At 62.6% G+C, this 18573-nt stretch overlaps 1 protein-coding gene across 1 annotated transcript in view; it reads right to left on the bottom strand.

Annotated features, from left to right (window-relative positions):
* Positions 1–6868: 6868 nt before the first annotated feature.
* ADGRD1 (adhesion G protein-coupled receptor D1) overlaps positions 6869–18573 on the bottom strand; it is a 122335-nt gene continuing 110630 nt past the window's right edge. The window contains exons 23-27 of the mRNA XM_039249578.1: positions 13068–13159; positions 11198–11324; positions 9958–9999; positions 8771–8863; positions 6869–7651 (exon numbers count right to left, since the gene is read on the bottom strand). Coding sequence (XP_039105509.1) covers positions 7556–7651; positions 8771–8863; positions 9958–9999; positions 11198–11324; positions 13068–13159 — 450 coding nt within the window. The 3' untranslated portion in view covers positions 6869–7555. The remainder of the gene's footprint in view (positions 7652–8770; positions 8864–9957; positions 10000–11197; positions 11325–13067; positions 13160–18573) is intronic.

Raw genomic sequence — 18573 nt, 5'->3', positions numbered from 1 at the left:
GCTCCGTGACGGGTCCCGGAGCAGCTCGGTCTGCAGCCAGGACCCCAGCAGCCCCGCCCTCCTGCGGCCGCCACCGGGGACGGGCTGCGGTGTGGCCAGCTCCCCGGGGCTCCCCGTGGTTCCAGGCCTCCCGGGCAGAGGCTAGTGTCCCTTCACGTGTCACTGGCTGAGGTGACATGTCTCCCCTGCTGTTGTGTAAACCCCACGAAGCCCGTTTTCTGGCGATCAGGCTTCACCCCTGAGCTGGGGCCAGGGTCACCCTTCCCTGAGTCACGGGGGGGAGGGACATCCATGAAACTCAAGGTCATCTCAGGAAGGAAGGGACAGGGCTGGTGCTGGCGAGACCCTGTGCTGCCCGCTGCTGGGTGGAGAACAAGGTTAGAGTCACTGCTGCTTGTTCTACGGAATAAAGTTCAACCAAAGGGTCAGGAACCCAGGACTCATCTGCACACGGACGTGGAGAAACAGCCTTCGTTCCAGATTTCATTCTGCTGGGGTGGTGACACCTTAACCTCGGATGACTCCGGGATTACGCGCCTTCATTTCCACCTTTCCGGAGTGAAGGCCAAGTTCAAGGGAGTTAACGTGGCACCAGAGTCCCCAGGAGTGAGGACCAGATACCCGGGCACTGCCACTGCGAGTCTGCCTCTGGCGCCCCCTCTCGTGTCCGGAGAGGCGACGAGGGGTCAGGGGCTGAAGAAGAGAGTCCTTTTCCTCACGGCTGAAGTAGGGCCTGGCGGATGCGGGGGGCCGAGGCTCATACCCGCCACGTCCCCATCCCCTCCCTGCCCTGCGCGGCAAGGGCGGTCTCGGAGCTTTGTCCCTCGCAGGGGAGGGCACCCTCCCCAGGGCCCCAGCTCTTCCCATGTCCCCAGGAGGGGGAGCGCCTGCTCGCGCCAGCAACACTACTGAGGTCACCGTGTTGGACACAGACCCGGTACAAGATGAACGGCTGTCCTACGAACACAGAGCACTTCCCCTGCCCCCGTGGCAGCTCCGAGGCTAGAGGCCCCGAGCATCACCCGAGCGTCACCAGGGCTCACAGCTGAGGGAGCTGCCCTCCGAGGAGCACCCAGGGAAGGTCCGCGGTCTGCAGCAAAGACAAAAAAACAAGGACCACAGAGGAACGTAAAGCCTCGGGCACCGGCAGCTGTGGCAGATATTAAACAGCCCGGCTCCTGGCCACACGGGCACAAACCCTCCCGCTAACGTCCTGCCTACCTTGGTTCCTAACACCCAAGGGAGACACGGATAGCTTTGAATGACAGCAACACGGCAGGGCGTGCCAAAAATTCACGGGAGAAAAAAAGCCTGAGAACCAGACTCATACCGCACAGATGGTAAAGTCATCAGGCAGGGAATTTTAAGTAACTGTGACCAATATGGTAGGAACTGTAACGGAAAGAGCAGACAGCATACGAGGGCAGACGGGTGACAGAGGCAGAGAGATGCGAACTCCAAAAAGGATCAACACAGAAGGCTGGAGATCAAACACCCTTTGAGGGAAACGAAGGGTGCCTGTCGTGGGTTCACCGGCAGGCTAGACGCGGCCCAGGGGAGGGTCAGTATGCTTGAAAAATTACTTTAGAAATCAGTTAAAATAGCTATGGGAAGCCGGAAGCCTGAATTCCACCAAACATTTAAAGATGCAATTATGGCAACTGTAAAGAAGTCAGTCAGTGGAGAGCTGCTCCACAGTTACGTGTTGAAAGATCCAACATCGTGAAGAAACCAAGTGTCCAGGATCAATCTATAGATTGACCACACGCCCAGTCAGTATCCCAGCAAGCTATTTTGTGGGTACTGACAGACTGACTCTAACACTTACACGGAAAAGCAAAATACATGGAGCAGCCAACACAACGGTGAGAGAAGAACCCAAGCTTGGGGACTCACACCTCCCGATTTCAAGACTTAACCACAAAGCCAAAGTAGTCAAGACAGCACAGCGCCAGACAAACAGATGAATGGGCAGAGTCGAGATCCCCAAAGTAGAACCTCACCAACACGGTGCTCAACTGACCTTGGACAAAGGAGCGAAGGCCACCCCACGGTGAACGGACAGCCCCCTAAACAGATGAGGCCGGTGCCCGGGTCTCCACAGACCAGAAGAGAGAGTCTCGATGTGAACCTCCGACAGTATATAGGGCTCAGTTTTAAAAGGACCGTATATTTAACTTTAAAGGTAAACAATGATATGTTTAGGAGAAAACACAGGGGAATCTTTTCCATCTGGGATTTGCTGAAGATTTCTTCGGCCCAACACCAGAAGTACGATGACAGAAGATAAAATTGATCCATCGATTTGCTCTGGGGGTGGGGGGGACACACCCTCCTCACGGCAGACTGAATTTTCTACCATCTTTCGTCCAAGGGACACCAGTGTAGACAGTCACCTGCAGATGAAAGCCCTCGTGGAGGTGCGGGAGTCCAGACCCTCCACACATGGACAGGAGACGGCAGAACCGACAGCTTCATGTCATCCACACCCCCTCCCCCAGAGCGGCCCGGCTCCCCACCCAGGGCCTTCTGGCCTGTGATTCCTCGTGGGGAGGAGTGAGCACGTGTGAGTGAGCGCTGGCTTCCCCAGCTGTGCGGACACTGCCAGACGCCCGCCCCCATCCTGCCTGGAGCACGAGGTGGCCGCGGGGCTGGACGGCAGGCGGCAGCCGGGAGGACACAGCCGTGGCTTCCGGAGCACATCCGAAGGACACAGATGCCACTGAGCAACACTGCAGAGTCCGTTAGGAAGTGCACCACGGTCCCAAGACTCGCCCACAGGAGCCCCCGACGCCCTGTGTGGCTCACCATGCACACAAGCCCCCGTGGCCGGTTCCCCGTGTGCTGCCCGGAGAAACCACACGTATCCCAGCAGGCGACACTGCCCTGGGAGGGCACTTGGCTGGTGCTTTGCGGGATCGAGAGAAAGCGTATCAAGCATATAAAAAAATTAACACCAATCCTTCTCAAACTCTTCCAGCACACAGAAAAGGAGGGAACACTCCCAAACTTCTTTTACGAGGCCAGCGTTTCCCGATAACAAAGCCAGACAAGGGCACTCTGAGAAAACTGCAGGCCGATATCCCTGACGGGCGTAGATGCACACATTCTCAGTAGAACACTAGCGAACGGACTGATTAAAACAATCCTCCGTCAGGGTCAGCTGCGATTCGTCCCTGGATGGTTCAACACAGGCGGCCCGGTAAACGTGGCGCACCGCACCGACGGGATGAGAGCAGAGAACCCCGTGGCTCTGGGTAGACGCAGGAACAGCAGTGCACAGATCAGCGGCCTCTCGTGATTATAAAACTCTCAGCAAAATAAAGCCCACACGTGCTGAGCCCACGGGTGACCAGGTGAAAACTTAGCCTCGCACATCAGAAGCGAGAAGGGAGCCCGTCCCCACCTCCCGTCAGCACGGAGCTCGGGGCCTGGCCAGACGGTCAGGCAGGAAAAGGGGATAAAAGGACCCAAATCCTACAGTAGGGAGGTGACATCATCTCCGGGCACAGATGTGATGTCATGCACACGACCCTGTGCGCAGGAAAGTCACCAAACAGAACTGATGAAGGCACGCGGTAAGGCTGCGGGGTACGAAGCTGTCGGCAGTGAGGCGTGAAGAGAGAAAAGGCGGTGCGTGCACACGGGGCTGCTGGCCCCCGGGACAGCCTGGAGGGCGGAGGGCGTCGCGCCACAGGAAGCCGGGCGGAGGGAGACGGAGGCCGCACGACTCGCTCACGTGGAGAACAGGCAGACTGTGGCTGCCGGGGGGCAGGGGTGGGGGCAGCGGGGCGGGTGAAGGGGACTGGGGGTACAAAGCCGCACTTAGAAAACGCAGCGGCCCCGGATGGGACGTGCCGCGTGGCGCGGATTCCAAGCACGGGTGCTGACACCGGGTCGCCTCATCTGCGCTGTGTGCGGGGACGTCAGCACAGGCTCGCGGGGACCGATTCCCGGCGTGTACGAGCACGAAACCTCTGTGACGAAGCCGATACACTGCTGTATGTCAGCTCCCCTCCCCCCCCAGCAAAATCACACAAATATTTTCTAGCTGCGGGGAATGGGCCCACGCTGTGAACTGAGCACCCCCACGTCCCCCGACCTCAGCCCTCACGGCCGAACTGCCTAAACGTGCTGGAGATGCCGTCAAGGCCTCTCTGTGCCCAGCAAGATGGGGCCTGCAGGCGCGGCCTCCTTAGGCTGCACAACGTCCCGGGGCGGCGTGACCATGAGGAGGCCGTTGCCAGATGCCTCTGGGGCCCCCGCGGTGGGGGGAGGGAGGACCAGGGGCCACGAGACCCTCCTTGGAGCCGCCTGGGGGGCCTCTGCCCACCCGCCGCACCCGCCTCCCCAGCGGTGGGCGGGGGTGAGCAGGAACCGCGCTGAGGCGTTTCCGCGGCCTAAGCTGGGGCTGTGCGGCCGTCGGTCTGGGCGGGAGGCGTCTGTGGCCGGGGGAGCGTCCGTGCCCGTCCCACACCCGCACCCACGTGGGAGGGCTTACGTGGCGAATGCGTGACTTTAGTCGCCCTGTGTGTTCACAGCTGTCGGCCCCCTTTGGGGAGAAGGGAAGGAGTAAGGGCACAGGAAAAGCGGTTCGGTCTCAGCGGGGACCAGAGAGACGAAGATGCGGACGGGTTCACATGTATTAAACTGGCAACAAAAATACTGACAACAAACATTTCTCGCTGGTAAAATATCTGAAAAAGCAAGAGTTCTCAATACCGTGTCACCGGTGGTGGGCGCTGACCCAGTAACTCGCCATGGAATTATTTCCGTTTTGATGCAGAAACCCAATTTTGAACTTTTAACCTGGAAAATAATCAAGATAGGAAGAAAAGCCATAAGCAGAACAACATCAAAGACATCAACATCTGTTGATCTACCTACCAGGTGTACGAAGAGAGAAACGTCTCGGAGCAGTAACATTACACGCATGTAAATACGTAGGCGCCGTACAGACACCGAAGTGTGGAAATCATCTCACTGCAAGATAATTCAAGGATCGGGTAAGGCACGCAACTGGGTGTTTCGTGCATACCCACTGCAACTGTGATTCTGAATGATACACAGCAACACGGAAGATGGTGGAGGAGTTTAAGAGCAGATGGCCCCGTGGCGCGTAGGACGTAGGAGTACGTCAGGTCCATCTGCCCATTTGCAGGGACGTGAAAACAGCACAGGAAGGCGAATGCGCAGGGCTGGGCGGCCGGCGGTGACTGGAGCTCCCGCACCCAGCACACGTCTACACGGGCCGCACAGACCCTCTCCCCGCCCCCCTCCCTGCCCCCGCCCAGTGGCCAGTGCTTGTCCCCCAGCCCGCCCTGGCGCGATGCTCCCGAGAGCCGGGGCGTCATCCACTACAGCGTCCCCAGAGCTAGGATGTGCTGGGCACACAGCAGGTGCTAAATAAATGTCTGCCGAGTGAATCCCAAGGTAGGATGTCACCCACGTTTCTCCACAGATTTTTGTCATGAGACTCAGTCCCGCTCACCTCCCACAAGCAAAAGACCTTAGGACCACACTTCATCTTAAGGACATTAAGATTTTATTTCATAAAAATCACAACATATTTCCACTCCTCAGTGGCATCCATTGTCTTTCCTGTGCAATGAACTATTCTAAACACACAATGCTTTCCAATTTCTTATCTTTGGCCAAATTCCGTGTAGATGATAAAGTACTGCAGAAGCCGAAATCTATAGCCTATAAATAAAGTGCACTGCTTTCCTTCATTACAAATAAAAATTTGTTCATTTTTTCCCTTGATAGATTGGCTACGTAGAGCGAATATGCTGAGTTTAAAACAAAGGATTCCATCTGAAGTAAAGATGGTTCCTTACTTGATTTGCTTCACCAAACAAAGAAACAGAAATCCGAGTGTAGACCTTAGGAATACAGTGTTCTCACTTCCAGTGCTCAGGGCCCTGGCAAGGGTCTCAGGCCGAGTTACAAGTGATCTGGTTTCTGGGGTCACGAGGGGAAGCCTGGGCTGGGCTGGGCGCGCTCGGACTCCTCACCACTCCCGGGGTCTTGGCTGCCGCCTACCCCCAGCCTGTCCCCAGGGGCTGCACAGAGGGCGAAGGACATTGTCACACTGCGCTGACTCGGCTGCTGCGCCCGGGGCCACACTGGGAGGGGGGAGCAGAGATTCACCGCGATTGACACGTGGCTCTGCGTCCCACCCCTTCCCGCGCAGGGGACGCCTGCGGGTGACTGGATGAGGGTGCACTACGTTAGGAAGGCCCCCGACCGAGATGGAGAAGGTCCACAGAATTGTGGGGAAACCCACTCCGGGACCCGGTGGGCGTGTGGGGCGGGAAGGGCAGATGCCACCACGGCCACAGTTTTACGGGATTTTCCAGTATCAGCTACGCGTCTGAACTTCTCACCCACACGTCTCACAGACAGTTAGCGCTGACGCCACGGAACAAGCTGTCACAGCCTCTGCTTATGAACATTTGGTGGCTTCTGGGTTCACATCTAGGGTCAAAGACTCTGCCCACACACCAAGTGGCAAGGGTCACTTCCCTCTCCTACGGGGCTGAGTCCCAGTCTGCAAACCAACATCAACTGGAAGACCAGGCCACTGTCAGGCCACCCTCCCTGGGTCCGTGGTTCTGGTGGCCTCGTGGGCAGCAGCTGGGCATCCGTGAGATGTGGCTGCCTTTGCAGCAACACGGACCATAGGGCACTACCGCCACCGCATCTGCCCATTAAACACAGAAGGGTGTCCGTGAGTGACCAGGAAGCAGCTCTGGGGAAGGTGGGCCCAGGGACCCACCCGCAGGCCAGCACCCAGCTCCAGGGGGGCGCGGACACGGGGGGCTGTGGGCACGGGAGGGCACAGGAGGGCCGTGGGCATGGGGGGCTGTGGGCATGGGGGGGCACGGGAGGGCCGCGGGCGCGGGGGGCACGGGAGGGCACGGGACGGCCGCGGGCACGGGGAAGGCTCGGGTGCTCGCAGCAGGGCCCTCGGCAAGGCCAACCGTGAGAGCGAAGAGAATGCTCTTCACCCGTGACTGGGCCTGAGCAGCCAGAGACCCCAGCCCAAAGCCCCTGCCCCAAAGAGGCAGCAGGGTGGGGGCGTGAGGGGGCCGGGGCGCCGGCCTGCGGGGGCGCCTCCTCTGTTGGCGCTGGCTCCTCGGAGCTTGCTGTGGCTGATCAGCAGGTTGAGAACATTCTCACACCCCACACGGCCTGGCCCTCTGGGGGCGCCGGGGGGCCTCCACCGCCCCCACGGGTCCTCCCCCTTGGTCCCATCGTGGCGTCCAGGCTAACTCGCCCTCCTGGTGCTGCAGCCCCTGGGGCCCGTGTGCCCATGGCAGGCGCCCGGGGGACAGTCACTTGCTGCAGGACCGGAGCCGGGAGGGCTTGGGGCCCCGCAGTGGGCTCCGTCACACGGGGAGGGCGGGAGGCAGGGAAGCCTGTCACGGGGGCCACGACCCCACATGCAGACAGCAGCGGGGGGTGGGGCTCACGGTGAAGGCAGGGCGTTTCTCGGGTTCGGCCTGCGGGGTGCGTTCCGAGCAGGACGGCGGGTCGGCGGCCTCCCTGCTCACACGGCGGACAGGTCCACGCGGTGGGCAGAGTGGCTGCTCTTGTCCCAGGGGCTGAGCCTGGTGGACACCGTGCCCGGCCGGGTCCCGTTCATCTGCGAACCACAAAGGAGTGAGCCGCGAGGTCCCTGCCCCAACGTGAGAGAGCAGTCCCGGGGGCGCGGGAGCGCTGGGCTGGGAAGCCGCGGGAGGCTCCCCTCCAACCCGCCCCCCCCCGCTCCCCGGAAGAGGGCCCTGAACTCCAAGGCCACACTGCTCTCCGCCTTCTGCACGGACTCCTCGTCACCGCTCCCGGAGCTGGCGCATGCGGTCACTGCTGCGCTCTCGACGGGCGCTTACAGAGCACCCCTGCCGCCAGGGGCTCCGGGGTCACAGCGGTGAACACAGCCAGCCAGACCCTTGTTCCCGTGGTGTGCACCCCCGTGGGAGGCAGACGACGCCACACGCACGGAAAAACAAAACCATGCACACGCAGGCGGCACAACGCGGCACTGGGGCGCTGTTTCCCCGCGCTGCCCGGGAAGCTCTCCCTGAGGATGGGACCCCTGAGCCAGGCCCCGGGCTCAGCTCGGAGGTGGTGGCGCCATGAGGACGCATGTCATCTGCCCCGGGCGCCCGGTGGCCCTGCCTGCATCTCCCACAGGAGCCTGGTGTTGAGATGACAGGCTCGTTGAGATCCCTGAGCACCAAGACCCCAGTTCTCGGGCGTCTGCAGAGGGGGGAGACCCCTGAAGGCCGGGCTGTGCCTGGTGACCCCTGTGCCTCCCTGGGACACCGCCAGCATGCCCGGTGCTGCTCCCTGGTCACCTGATCCTCCCATCCTCCTGACGCAACACGGAAGCTCCGACCCGGGAAAGGGGCAGGAGAGAAGGTCGTGTGGTGCCACCTGGACGGAGGACCCTGCTGTGGGCGTCCCGTGACCCCAGAGCGCACGCGGGCGCCGGCCGGGTCGGGTATGGCAAGGCTGAGCAGGAGCCGCTGGCACCGGGCTTTGCCGCCACAAGCCGCGCGGGCAGCCCCTGACGGCGCGGCCGTGCCGAGAACGGCTCAGGGAAGGAAGGACGGGCGCCGGGGCCTGGGTTCTGGAGGCCCGGGAGCCGCCTCGGCCTTCCAGGCGACAAGCACGGCAGACGGGAGCGTGCGGGCCCACGAGGGTGCCCGGGACAGGGCCGGAGCGCGGAGGGGATGCACGCGAGACGCGGCACGGCACTTACGACGTCGGAGCTGAAGGGCTTCGCGTTAGTGTTGCGGGTGGAGCTGCTCGTCAGGGTCCAGACCTTGGTTTTGTGCTTGAAGGCGGCCCTCACCTTCGAAGGCAGATGGAGGGTTGGTCAGGGCAAGTTCAGTGGCGAGAAACAGCAATAGCGAGAGATGGTTCTGAGAGGCCCCTTGGAATCTGTGCTGAGATAAAGTCCCGGGACACGGGCCGCAGGGTACGGGCCGCATCTGGCGGGTGCGGGCTGTGCCCATCACCGCGCCGGGGCCACCATGGGGGGAAAGCTGGATCTGGCGTGGCGCCTGCTGGTTCTCGACGGGGCCGGGACGTGCTCGACAAGGAGGGGTGGAGGGGGCAGAGTGACCGGCAGCCGCGACGGAGACGAAAAGTGAATGCAAATACGGGGTGCGCTGTGTGTGGCTCGAGGCCATGTCCCCTCCCACCTCGTGACTAGTCTGGGGCCCCGGGCTGCTCCCTGGTCTTGGCGGTCACGTAAGCCCTCCCCCACTGCTCACCCTGCCCCTCAGCATCTCTCCCTCCCTGCCTCACCTATCCCTGTACAAACAGACCCTCCGCAGAGGGCGCAGGTGGGGTGCACCTCTGCCTGATCCCCCTCACCAGCCCCAAGGAACCCCCCATGACTGAGCCTGGTGGGCTCTCCAATGTTAAGTCCACGATGTAAATGTAAGTATGGCTCCTGAGAAACAAGGCCTGGCGCCTCTACCCTCCCCACGGCCAAGCGCATGGCAGGTGTGATGCCCGGACTGTACGGAGACCGAGCCCACCCGGCTGCCCCAGTGCCTGCGGAGGGCCTGTCACACAGCCCCCACAAACCCTGCAGTCACGAGCCCTCCTTCTTACACCCCAGCTTCCTCATGCCACTGGGAGGAAACCTGCATCTTACTCTCCCTAGAGTCAGGTCCGGCTGCCACCCCGCCCTCCACAGAGCCAGCAGGGCCTGCCTGATGCCAGGAGGGGGCGCTGGGTGTTGTTGCTCAGCAACCAGAAGTCGAGAGAAGGGCAGACGGAATGCAGCCGCACTCTACACGACTTGTCGCCACTACCAAAGCCTGTTAGGGATTGCGTTCCCGGACCCCAGCCTGACGGGCACGACTATTCCTGGCTCTGTGCCCTTTCAGAAACGTAGAGCCTGCTTCACGTCATCAGGAAGTAGAGTGGACGTACCTCTGAATTCAGGAGACAATGGAAAAGGAAGATGAAAAACCCCTGGGGAGGAAGGGAGAACACAGGGTTAGGGCCCTTTATTGCAGCGCTTTCAGAGGCCTCCTGGGCTCTGGGAGGTCCCGCGTGGCTCAGTGCCAGGGAGCCCGTAGGTGAGCTGTGTGCCAATCCTGATCCTATGGTTTGGAGCTCCTGAGGATGGAGGGGCATCCTGGATCCCACCCTGAAATTAACCTAGAGGCAGGCACCCTGTATCCACACAGGCTGATTCCCAGACAGGCTGGACCCAGGAATGAGCAGAAATGCTGGGAATGGACAAAGGTGAGGACACTGGACAATTCCCTGACGTCCTCATCTCAGACAGCCTGATGATAACAACGAAACAGGCACAAGAATGAGGATGTCCCCAAAACACTGGAGACAGCCACCGTGTGTCTAACACCAGGCAACACCTCACGTGAATTATCTCCTCTCGAGCTGAAGGAGCCCCATCAGTGGGTCCTGTTACTGTTCTCACTGAATGGAGAAGGAATTGGGATGCAGAGAGGAGTGAGTGCCCCAGGACCCAGGGTGTGTACGGGCTGCAGCCAGCACAACCGATCCTGTTTTTCTGTAAACAGCCACGGGGAAACGATGGGTGGAAGCTTATTACAAATTAGAAGCCATCAGATGCAGTCCCTGGTCAGGAAGACCCAGATGCAGCGCGGTGAGGGCTGGCGGGCCGTGCTCACGGTCACCAGGATTCAGCCTGAGGCTCAGCCGTGTGGGCTGTGGGTGGTGGTGAGCACTCACTTCCATCCCTCCTCTGGGGGGTTGTGGGTCTGGGGACTCAGGATCCAAGCAGCCCAGGTCTCTGGTTTCCAGGCTGCTCGCCCTCCCCTGTCCGTCCACACAGGGGACACATGTGAACCCAGACCCGAGAGACACACCGTCACCACCTCTCTACCTTGGCACCCTTTCCAGAGCTGCCCACATGCGAACTGTCTTCCCTTTCGGGGCTGGGTGCACCCCCGCCAGCGCTAGCCAGTGGGTTGGACAGGGTGACGATCCTGTAAGCCCTGGGCGCCTGCTGTGAGCCGCCATCGACGCCTCTGTGCCTGGCCCGGGGCACTCACGCTACGGGCTCACAGGGTGTGTGGCACGAGCAGAGAGGAAGGTGTCCCTCCTGCCCGGGGACAGCCTGCTGTGCACACCGCCGCGCACGCAGCGGCCCACCTCGCCCAGGAGTCCCGCGGGCTCTCACCTGTAGGGAGTTGAGCGCGGCAAACATGTACTGGAAGGCCACAGCCTGGTTGTTGACAGCGAGCACGCCGAAGACCCACGAGGTTCCCAGGATGGGCAGCAGCACGGCCACAGCTTTTGCCGTCAACCTGAAAGAGCGGTGGGTGGACACGGCCACTCTGTGGGTAGGCAGGTGACAGTCTCAGGGACTGGCCTCTCGACAGGAGGCCTCTGAGGGGGCGCGGACACAGACCTGCCGGGGCCGGGCCTGGGCTCCGCCCTGCAGGTAATCTTGGGCGAGGAGCCGACCACTCAGGACCTGGGACAGGGTCCCCACCCAGCGAGCAGCTCCGCCTCCGCTCCCCTGCAGCCGGCACCGCGCACCCGGCAGCGGGCAGCACGCCCTCTAGGCGCCCTCACTGACCACCCTGATCCTCCGGCAGCCGCGGAGAGCCGCACTGACGCTCTGGCGGGACGGACCCTGTGGGGGGTGGGGGGGCATGCCCAGAATCAGCCCCGCAGGCTCCTTCTCAGAATGTGGGTTCTGTGACCAGAAATGTGGTCCCTCCTGTGTCTGCAAGCCCGGGACAGAGCTGGCCCCGAGTCGGCGCCCAGTGAGCGCTAGCCGGACTAAGGTCTGACCCCATGGAGTTCTGACACACCACACGTCTCCCCGACTTCAGAAACTGCCCAGCTTAGCACCCCGGGGCTTCTGCACCCTGGCTTCAGTGGAAAGCCTGGAGACAGATGCGATGAGGCTGGGACACCAGCCGGCCCGGGTCCAGGCTGCAGGGAGGCTGGGGACACGGGCCGGCCTGGGGCCAGGCTGCAGGGGGGACTGGGGACACCGGCCCAGGGCCAGGCTGCAGGGGGGGAGGGCGCCACCGGGGGAGGGGACAGGCAGCCTTGCAGGACAACGCTGCCTCCTCCCGCCAGGGAAGAGGGACAGACGTGCTCCCTGACCCGGGGGGGCCCTCCTGCCCCCCCACCCCGTGCTGCCCTCACCGGCCTCTGGAGGCTGAGAAGGCCCAGGAGGCCCGTAGCCACGCGTCAGTTTAATTCACGGTGTTTGGGATTCATTACAGAATAACTGTCTCATCGATGTGTGGCTGACATATTTACTGCTTTTGCTTTCCGATCAGAAAAGACACAGTAGCTAAAGTGACTTACAGCCTATCAGCTGCCTAGTGTCCCTGCTCTCAATGTTCATAACAGCCCGAGTTCCCTGTGAGGAGCCACCCCACTTCCTGGCCCTGTGATTTGGGAGTGCTGACTGCACGCTGGAGCCACGATGGACCCAGAGAAGCAGGCCCAGGTCTCTGGTCATTTCCATCCTGCTGTGCCTGATTCAGGTGTGACCGGAGCGGAGCCCCCGGCCTCCGGGCTCAGGATCTCTGTCTGAACAGGTGGGATAGAGGGTCTTCCCTGTGTCACCAGGTCCATGAGCATGAAGGTGCCAGGGGACACAGGGCTGAAAGATGCAGAGGGGCTGGGTCACCTGGCTTAAGCAATTCTAGACTCCCCTCTGGACTCTGCAGCTACCTCCGTGGATAAACCCCCTTTCCTTCACTCGGGCCATCAGTCACCAGCAATCAGTGGGGCCCTCGTGATATGGGGTCAGGAGCCCCTGAGGGCAGCAGCTGTGGGGTGTGAGAGTGGAGTCCGTCCCCAGGGACACCTGCTTCTCCTGCAGATGGACCAGTCCAGTAGCCCCCTCTTTCACAGGTGGGGCTGTGAGGCTGGGTCTGGTCGGAGGAGCTACATAACAGACAGCCCAGGACGGGAGCCCAGGGCTCCCCAGAGCCTCCTGCCCACTACCTGCAGCGGCTTTGTGCCCCCTGCGGCGGCCGTGTGCGGCCAGGATCCCCAGCGACGGCCCCGCGTCCACTTACTTGAAGGCACTGGGATCCCCATGGATCTTGTAGCTGTCAGCGCTGATCCGGGAAATGACCCTGGTCACAGCGACGAGGATGCCGACATTTACCTGCACGAGGGGAGCAGTGGGAGCCGAGGTGAGGGCACGGCTGCACCTGCAGAGGCCCTGAGCCCACCAGGCAGCTGCCCAGGCCCCCTGCCCCCCATACCCTGAGCCCACCAGGCAGCTGCCCAGGCCCCCCGGCCCCCGTGCTGAGCAAGCAGGTGGCGTTGGCAGACATGTAACCCACACAGGTGCCTGAGTGTTCACCTCCACTTGGCACACGGACGAGCACCCGCTGGGAGCTCACGTCGGTGCCCCAGAGAAGGGGGCAGCCACCCAGCCCATTCTGGCCCCCAGGCGCACAGCGAAGGAAGGCCTGGGGTTCAAACCTCATTGAGCATCGCTCCCTGTGTGGGACCCCACGTGATGTGCTCATGCCCTTGAAACCTCAGTTTCCCCACCTGATGAGAAACGGTGGTGACGCCCACAGTGCAGACAGATCACTGAAGGGATAAGAACGCGCATCCATAAAGGTGCCTGCGCACTACCGGGCCTTCACTTCGGCCCCGCCCAGGCCCGAGGCTGGGCCACAGGAGCATCTGCCCAATGCTACCTCCTGGCTAGGCACCTGCTGGAAGGCTCCCCCTGGGGTCTGTGGGGCGGGGGCGCTCAGGGGGTCTCTGCAGAGGCTCAGGCACAACCTGTCCCCTCCTGAGCAGCTGCAGGGCCCTGAGTGAGCCCGGCACGGCAGGAGGCAGCAAGGGGAAGCAAGAGCCAGGATTTCCTTCTGCTACTGCCGGATTCAGGCCCGTGCTGTGGCCAAGACCTCCTTCCTCCCTCTGCAAAACCCGGAGGTCAACGACAAAGTCACCCAGGAGTCCAGCTCCAGGCCCAAGCCCTCTGTGCACTGCCAGGCCCGACCACGGGCAAGGTCAAGGCCTCACCAGCCGACCTCCCGGGCAAAGCAGCCCTCCCCACCCCGGCCTGACACACAGAACCGCAGGCCGGGGCTCAGGCCTCCCCTGGCGCCATCCCCATGGGCAGGTCTGCGCTCCCAGCCCAGGCACCTGCCTCTGAGGCCTAACGGGGGCTCAGGCCTCAGGACTTCCGAAGCCTGACGCCTCCTCACCCCCGGAGCCTCGCGGACACTGCCCCAGAGTTCTGTGCTTCTCCAGGGCAGCTCTTCTCCGTCAGCCTCCTCCCCGGCCTGGCCGCCTGGCCTCCATGCAGGCCGTGGACCCAGCGCCCGGGGGAGGGGCCCTGGCCTGTATTACTGCACTCCGCCAAGAAAGTTCCAGTGCACACGCCGACCGGCTCCATGTCGTCACCACACCTCACCCCCCCGGCAGCCCGGCTCCTGGCTTCAGACCCACGTCACCTGCCCCCGTCTCTCAGCTGCACAATGAGGATCATCACAGGGTCACCCAGGGTCAGGGAGGACGAGACAGGCCAATGACAGGAGTTCACCAGCGGCAGAGCCCTCCCTCCCCCTCCCCCACTCATCGTGTCAGGACCACAGAAAACCACGCTCAGCCACGCGGAGAGAGGCCCACAGAGATGCCGTGACCACGTCAGCAGACGACTGCTGCTCAGGGAAGTCCAAGCGCGGCTCAGCTCTGAGAGCACCGGGCATCCCCTCCGGGCAGCGCCCCCCCCTCCCGGCGGCGCGAGGACAGGGTGGCCCGGAGCCCGCGGTAAAGCACAGGACTGGGCTGTCATCTTGACTAACTGCTTTTCAGCTTTACACCTTCGGTAAAACCTGGAGTTCTGAACCCTAAGCCGTTCGTGTCCTTGCACACGTGGTTCTTGCAGGACTCGGCGGGCGCCGTGGGGGGAGGCGCCCCCTGGTCCCGTCGGCCGCCCTGCAAGCCCGGCCCGCCCACTCTGGGATTTTGTATCCTGGGTCCCCGGACCCCTGGACTGAGCCGAGGCCTTGTTTGGAACAGCAGAAGGCTGGAGACCCCCGGGCTGTCGGGAGCAGGCAGCGGGCCTGGGGGCGACCATGCCCCCTGCAGCCGCTCCCCACAGGTGCCAAAGCCAGAGTCCAACAGTCCCGGTGAGGGGCAGCCCAGCCCGAGCGCATATTCACGGCCACCACGGCCGCAGAAAGCCCCGAGGCGGCGCAGGCGGTCGGCAGCGGGCCTGTCTGCTGGGGGAGGTGGAGACGGGGCTGAGACGTGGGCAGACTGTCCAGACGCATTAAGCTTCCTGAGCACGTGTGGGAAAATTCCAAAGTCGAGTGGCTCCCGTGAACAGAGCCTCACCCCGCCCCCCGCCGCTGGACGAGGTCACATGACTCCCCCGCCCCGGTGGGGGTGGGGGGGCACACAGCCCGTGACTGATGGGATTTCAAGCCCTCTGTCACCTCCTGGTTCTGCATTAGGACCCAGAAGGGAGCATAGCAGCAACGGGTAAGCCCCTGGCATTTCTGGCTACAATTTGTCATCATATTCTTCTCTCCAGAGAGTTCTCTGGGGTTTGTTCCCCCTCCGGGGCTCTCTCCCCGCCAGGGTCTGCATGCTTTCATGGGGCGAGCACTCTCCCGGCCTCCGTAGGACAGTCCCCTCTGCAGGACAGTCAGAGAGGAGGCGCTGACCTCCGACCCTGCGACCCACTCGTTCAGGGGGAGGCTGCGGCTTGGAGACAAAAACACCCAGTGTTTCAGGAACGCCCCAAACAGCAGTGGCCCCCCAACCCTGGCCACTCGTTCTGGTTGGTGCCTGGCCGCCAGCGGGAGAGGCCTTGGGGTGAGGCACGTGCGCCACGCCCCCGGGGGCTCCATCAGCCAAGCGCCTCTCGGTGACAACACCCAACAGATGCCGAAGGAATAATTCATGGGCTGCGTCTTAGCAAGAAAGATGGGAGGTGGATGTGCACCCCAGGTCATGTGACCACGGGGGCGGCTGGGGGGGAGCCCAGGATGGGGCTCGGGGTTCCTTGACTTTGTGACACGCCGTCGGGACGGACACCACGACTCACAGGGAAACTGCCACGTGTAAACGTACAGAAGACACCAATGTGTGCGCCGACCTTTGTCCCTGCAGAGCCTGCCTCTGGGGGTCTGTGCCTGTCACTGTCACCATCACCCTCTGTGTCTGCGCCTCGATGTAGGTGGGCCACCCTGGCTTCTCTGCGGAGGACATTCCAGAACTCCTGCGACTCCCGCGACTCTCCGCAGAACTGGAGGCCTTGCCCCGTGGAGCCTGCACAGAAGCAGCCCCTGGGGGCGCAGGCAGAGGTGACCCCGCCACCCCCCGAGTCCCTGCTGTTGGGGGTCCACGGCTCCTGCACACCTGCTGACCCTGTGAGTCTGCACGAAGCCTGACAGGAGTCATTCAGGGCCAGGCACCCGTGTCCCCTCCCCAGCGGGAAGCGTGTGCAGGGACGAGGGCTGTTCCTGCACGGGGCTTGCCTCTGCCCCCGCCTCCCCTGCTCTGGCCCCACGGGCCCCAGTGACCCTTCACCGTCCCCCAAAGTCCCACTTCACCAGAACGGTGCAGAACATTCTCCCCAGGCCGCAGTCCTGTCCCAGAGCCCCCAGCCCCCTGCACATGCTCATGTGAGCCTGTGACCAGTGAGCACCTTCCACCCCACACTGCGGTGGGGGTGGGGGGTCGGGCTGAGGTCGGGGACAGCTGCTGGGAAAACGGAGACGCGACTCCCGGCACACAGGCGGGGCTCCTGTGAGGGGTAAGGGCCCCCCCAGCCAGACCTGTGGGAGGCCCGACAAAGTGGGCAGGACCCCCCGCTGCAGCCCCGCACCAGGTCCACACGCTTTTTCTGTGACGGGCCGTGTGGGCCCCGCGGTCTCTGTAAACAGCTCAACCCGGCGGCTGTGGCACAAACCCCACCACAGACACTTGTAAGTACGCGGCTGTGGCCGTGTGCCCACAAAACTGCCCATAAAAGTGCGCAGCGGGCCGCCGTGGCCATGCTCAGCGGACCCCGCACCTGCCATGGAATCACATGACCCTCAGCGGCGCCTCCTCCCCCTGGCGCCAGGGTTCCCGTGTCCCCGGGGAGCACCGCGGTCCACAGTGGGATCGCCGGCCGGCTAGGAGAGGGCCGGGTCCAGGAAAACCACAGCCTCGGAGGTGGGCCCCAGGTGGGGCCAGTAACTCCATCATGTGACACGGTCGACGCCTGCTGTCCTCGAGGGCTGGTGGCTGACATCCAAAGGTGGGGCCAGACAGGGTCCGGAGCTAATGCCCCCTCAGCAATGGCAATGGTGGCTCCAGCCAGCCTGGGGACATGGGAGGCTGGGACCCGATGCCGGACCCCACGCCACGGCGGGTGCTCCTCCGGGTCCCCAGCTGTCACTGACCAAAGTCACGTTACAACTCAGATCTGGGCCGTCTGGGCCGGGGCCACCCTGCCGGGCCTCCAGGTCAGTACGGACAGAGAGCAGGGCACGCAGTCAGCCCCTTCCTTCTTCGCCCTTGTCATTAATGTCCCTTCAACCTCCCTCCCAATGTCCATGCTCTGACCAGGGGGGCTCAGTTACTGAGGGGCCTGGAGTCTGTTTTGAGCCTGTTTCTACCTTTGTGCTGAGCAGGTGACATCCTCCCAGACTCCAGAGAGCGAGAGGGAACACAGGATCCGACTGAAGCCCCTGTCATCCCCTAAAAGGCCTGGTGGTAAAGTGACCGCAGCTGAGCCTCACACAGCACTGGGGACAGGGGACAGCCCTTGGGGGTGAAGGCTCAATCACACGTGGACACATCACCTCCTGCAGCTAAAGTCAGTTAAGTGAGGAACTGCGGCCGTTCTCAGGGCTGCCTGTTGATGAGGGAGGGGCGCTCTGACCCCTGCCCCGCCCCATTCCTGACCTCTCGGCCCCTCCTGGAAGGAGACTTCCTATATAGAACCGGTGTGACATCTGTCCTGGACCTGACACCCCGCCTGCTGGGTTCTCTGCCGGGTCCGGCTCCTCTGAGCCCCTCTCCTCTGAGGAAGCTCTCTGTCCTCAGTCCATCCCCAGACGGTGGCTCGGCCTCCCAGGGCAGTGGCCACAGATCACCGCGACAGGGCACTGAGCTGGGGGAGCTGCACCAGCGTCCCACCCACCGGCAGGCTCCGCCGTCAGCCCCAGAACAGACGTGGGGGCGACATGACTGGCTACTCCGGTCTCCCCACAGGCCCAGCCATTTGATGGGAGGCCTGAATTCAATTTTAAATACGACAACACTAACGCTGTCGGGCCCACTCGGGGTGGGCACACAGGACGTTTCTGTGGGCGGATTGGCCCCCCGGAGCCTGTCTGCAAGCCCGTGAGGGACACGAGCCTTCGTGGTCTCCAGCAGCCCCACGCTCGGCACCAGGACAGACTGTTCACCTCCTTGTCTCCCGGACTCCCCAGAATGGCCCTCAAACCTGCCCTTCTCTTCTTCCCCGGGCCCCAGCCTGAGGCAGGCTCTTCATCCCCACACGCTGGGGTCTCAGCTACATCCTCCCTCATGGTCGCCCTGACCCCACACTCC

This window comes from Hyaena hyaena, unplaced genomic scaffold (assembly GCF_003009895.1).
Source record: "Hyaena hyaena isolate Hyena2069 unplaced genomic scaffold, ASM300989v1 scaffold_343, whole genome shotgun sequence".
In the NCBI taxonomy this organism is placed as follows: domain Eukaryota; kingdom Metazoa; phylum Chordata; class Mammalia; order Carnivora; family Hyaenidae; genus Hyaena; species Hyaena hyaena.
Note: the sequence above shows the minus strand (reverse complement) of the source record. Positions and strands in the feature narration are given on the sequence as shown.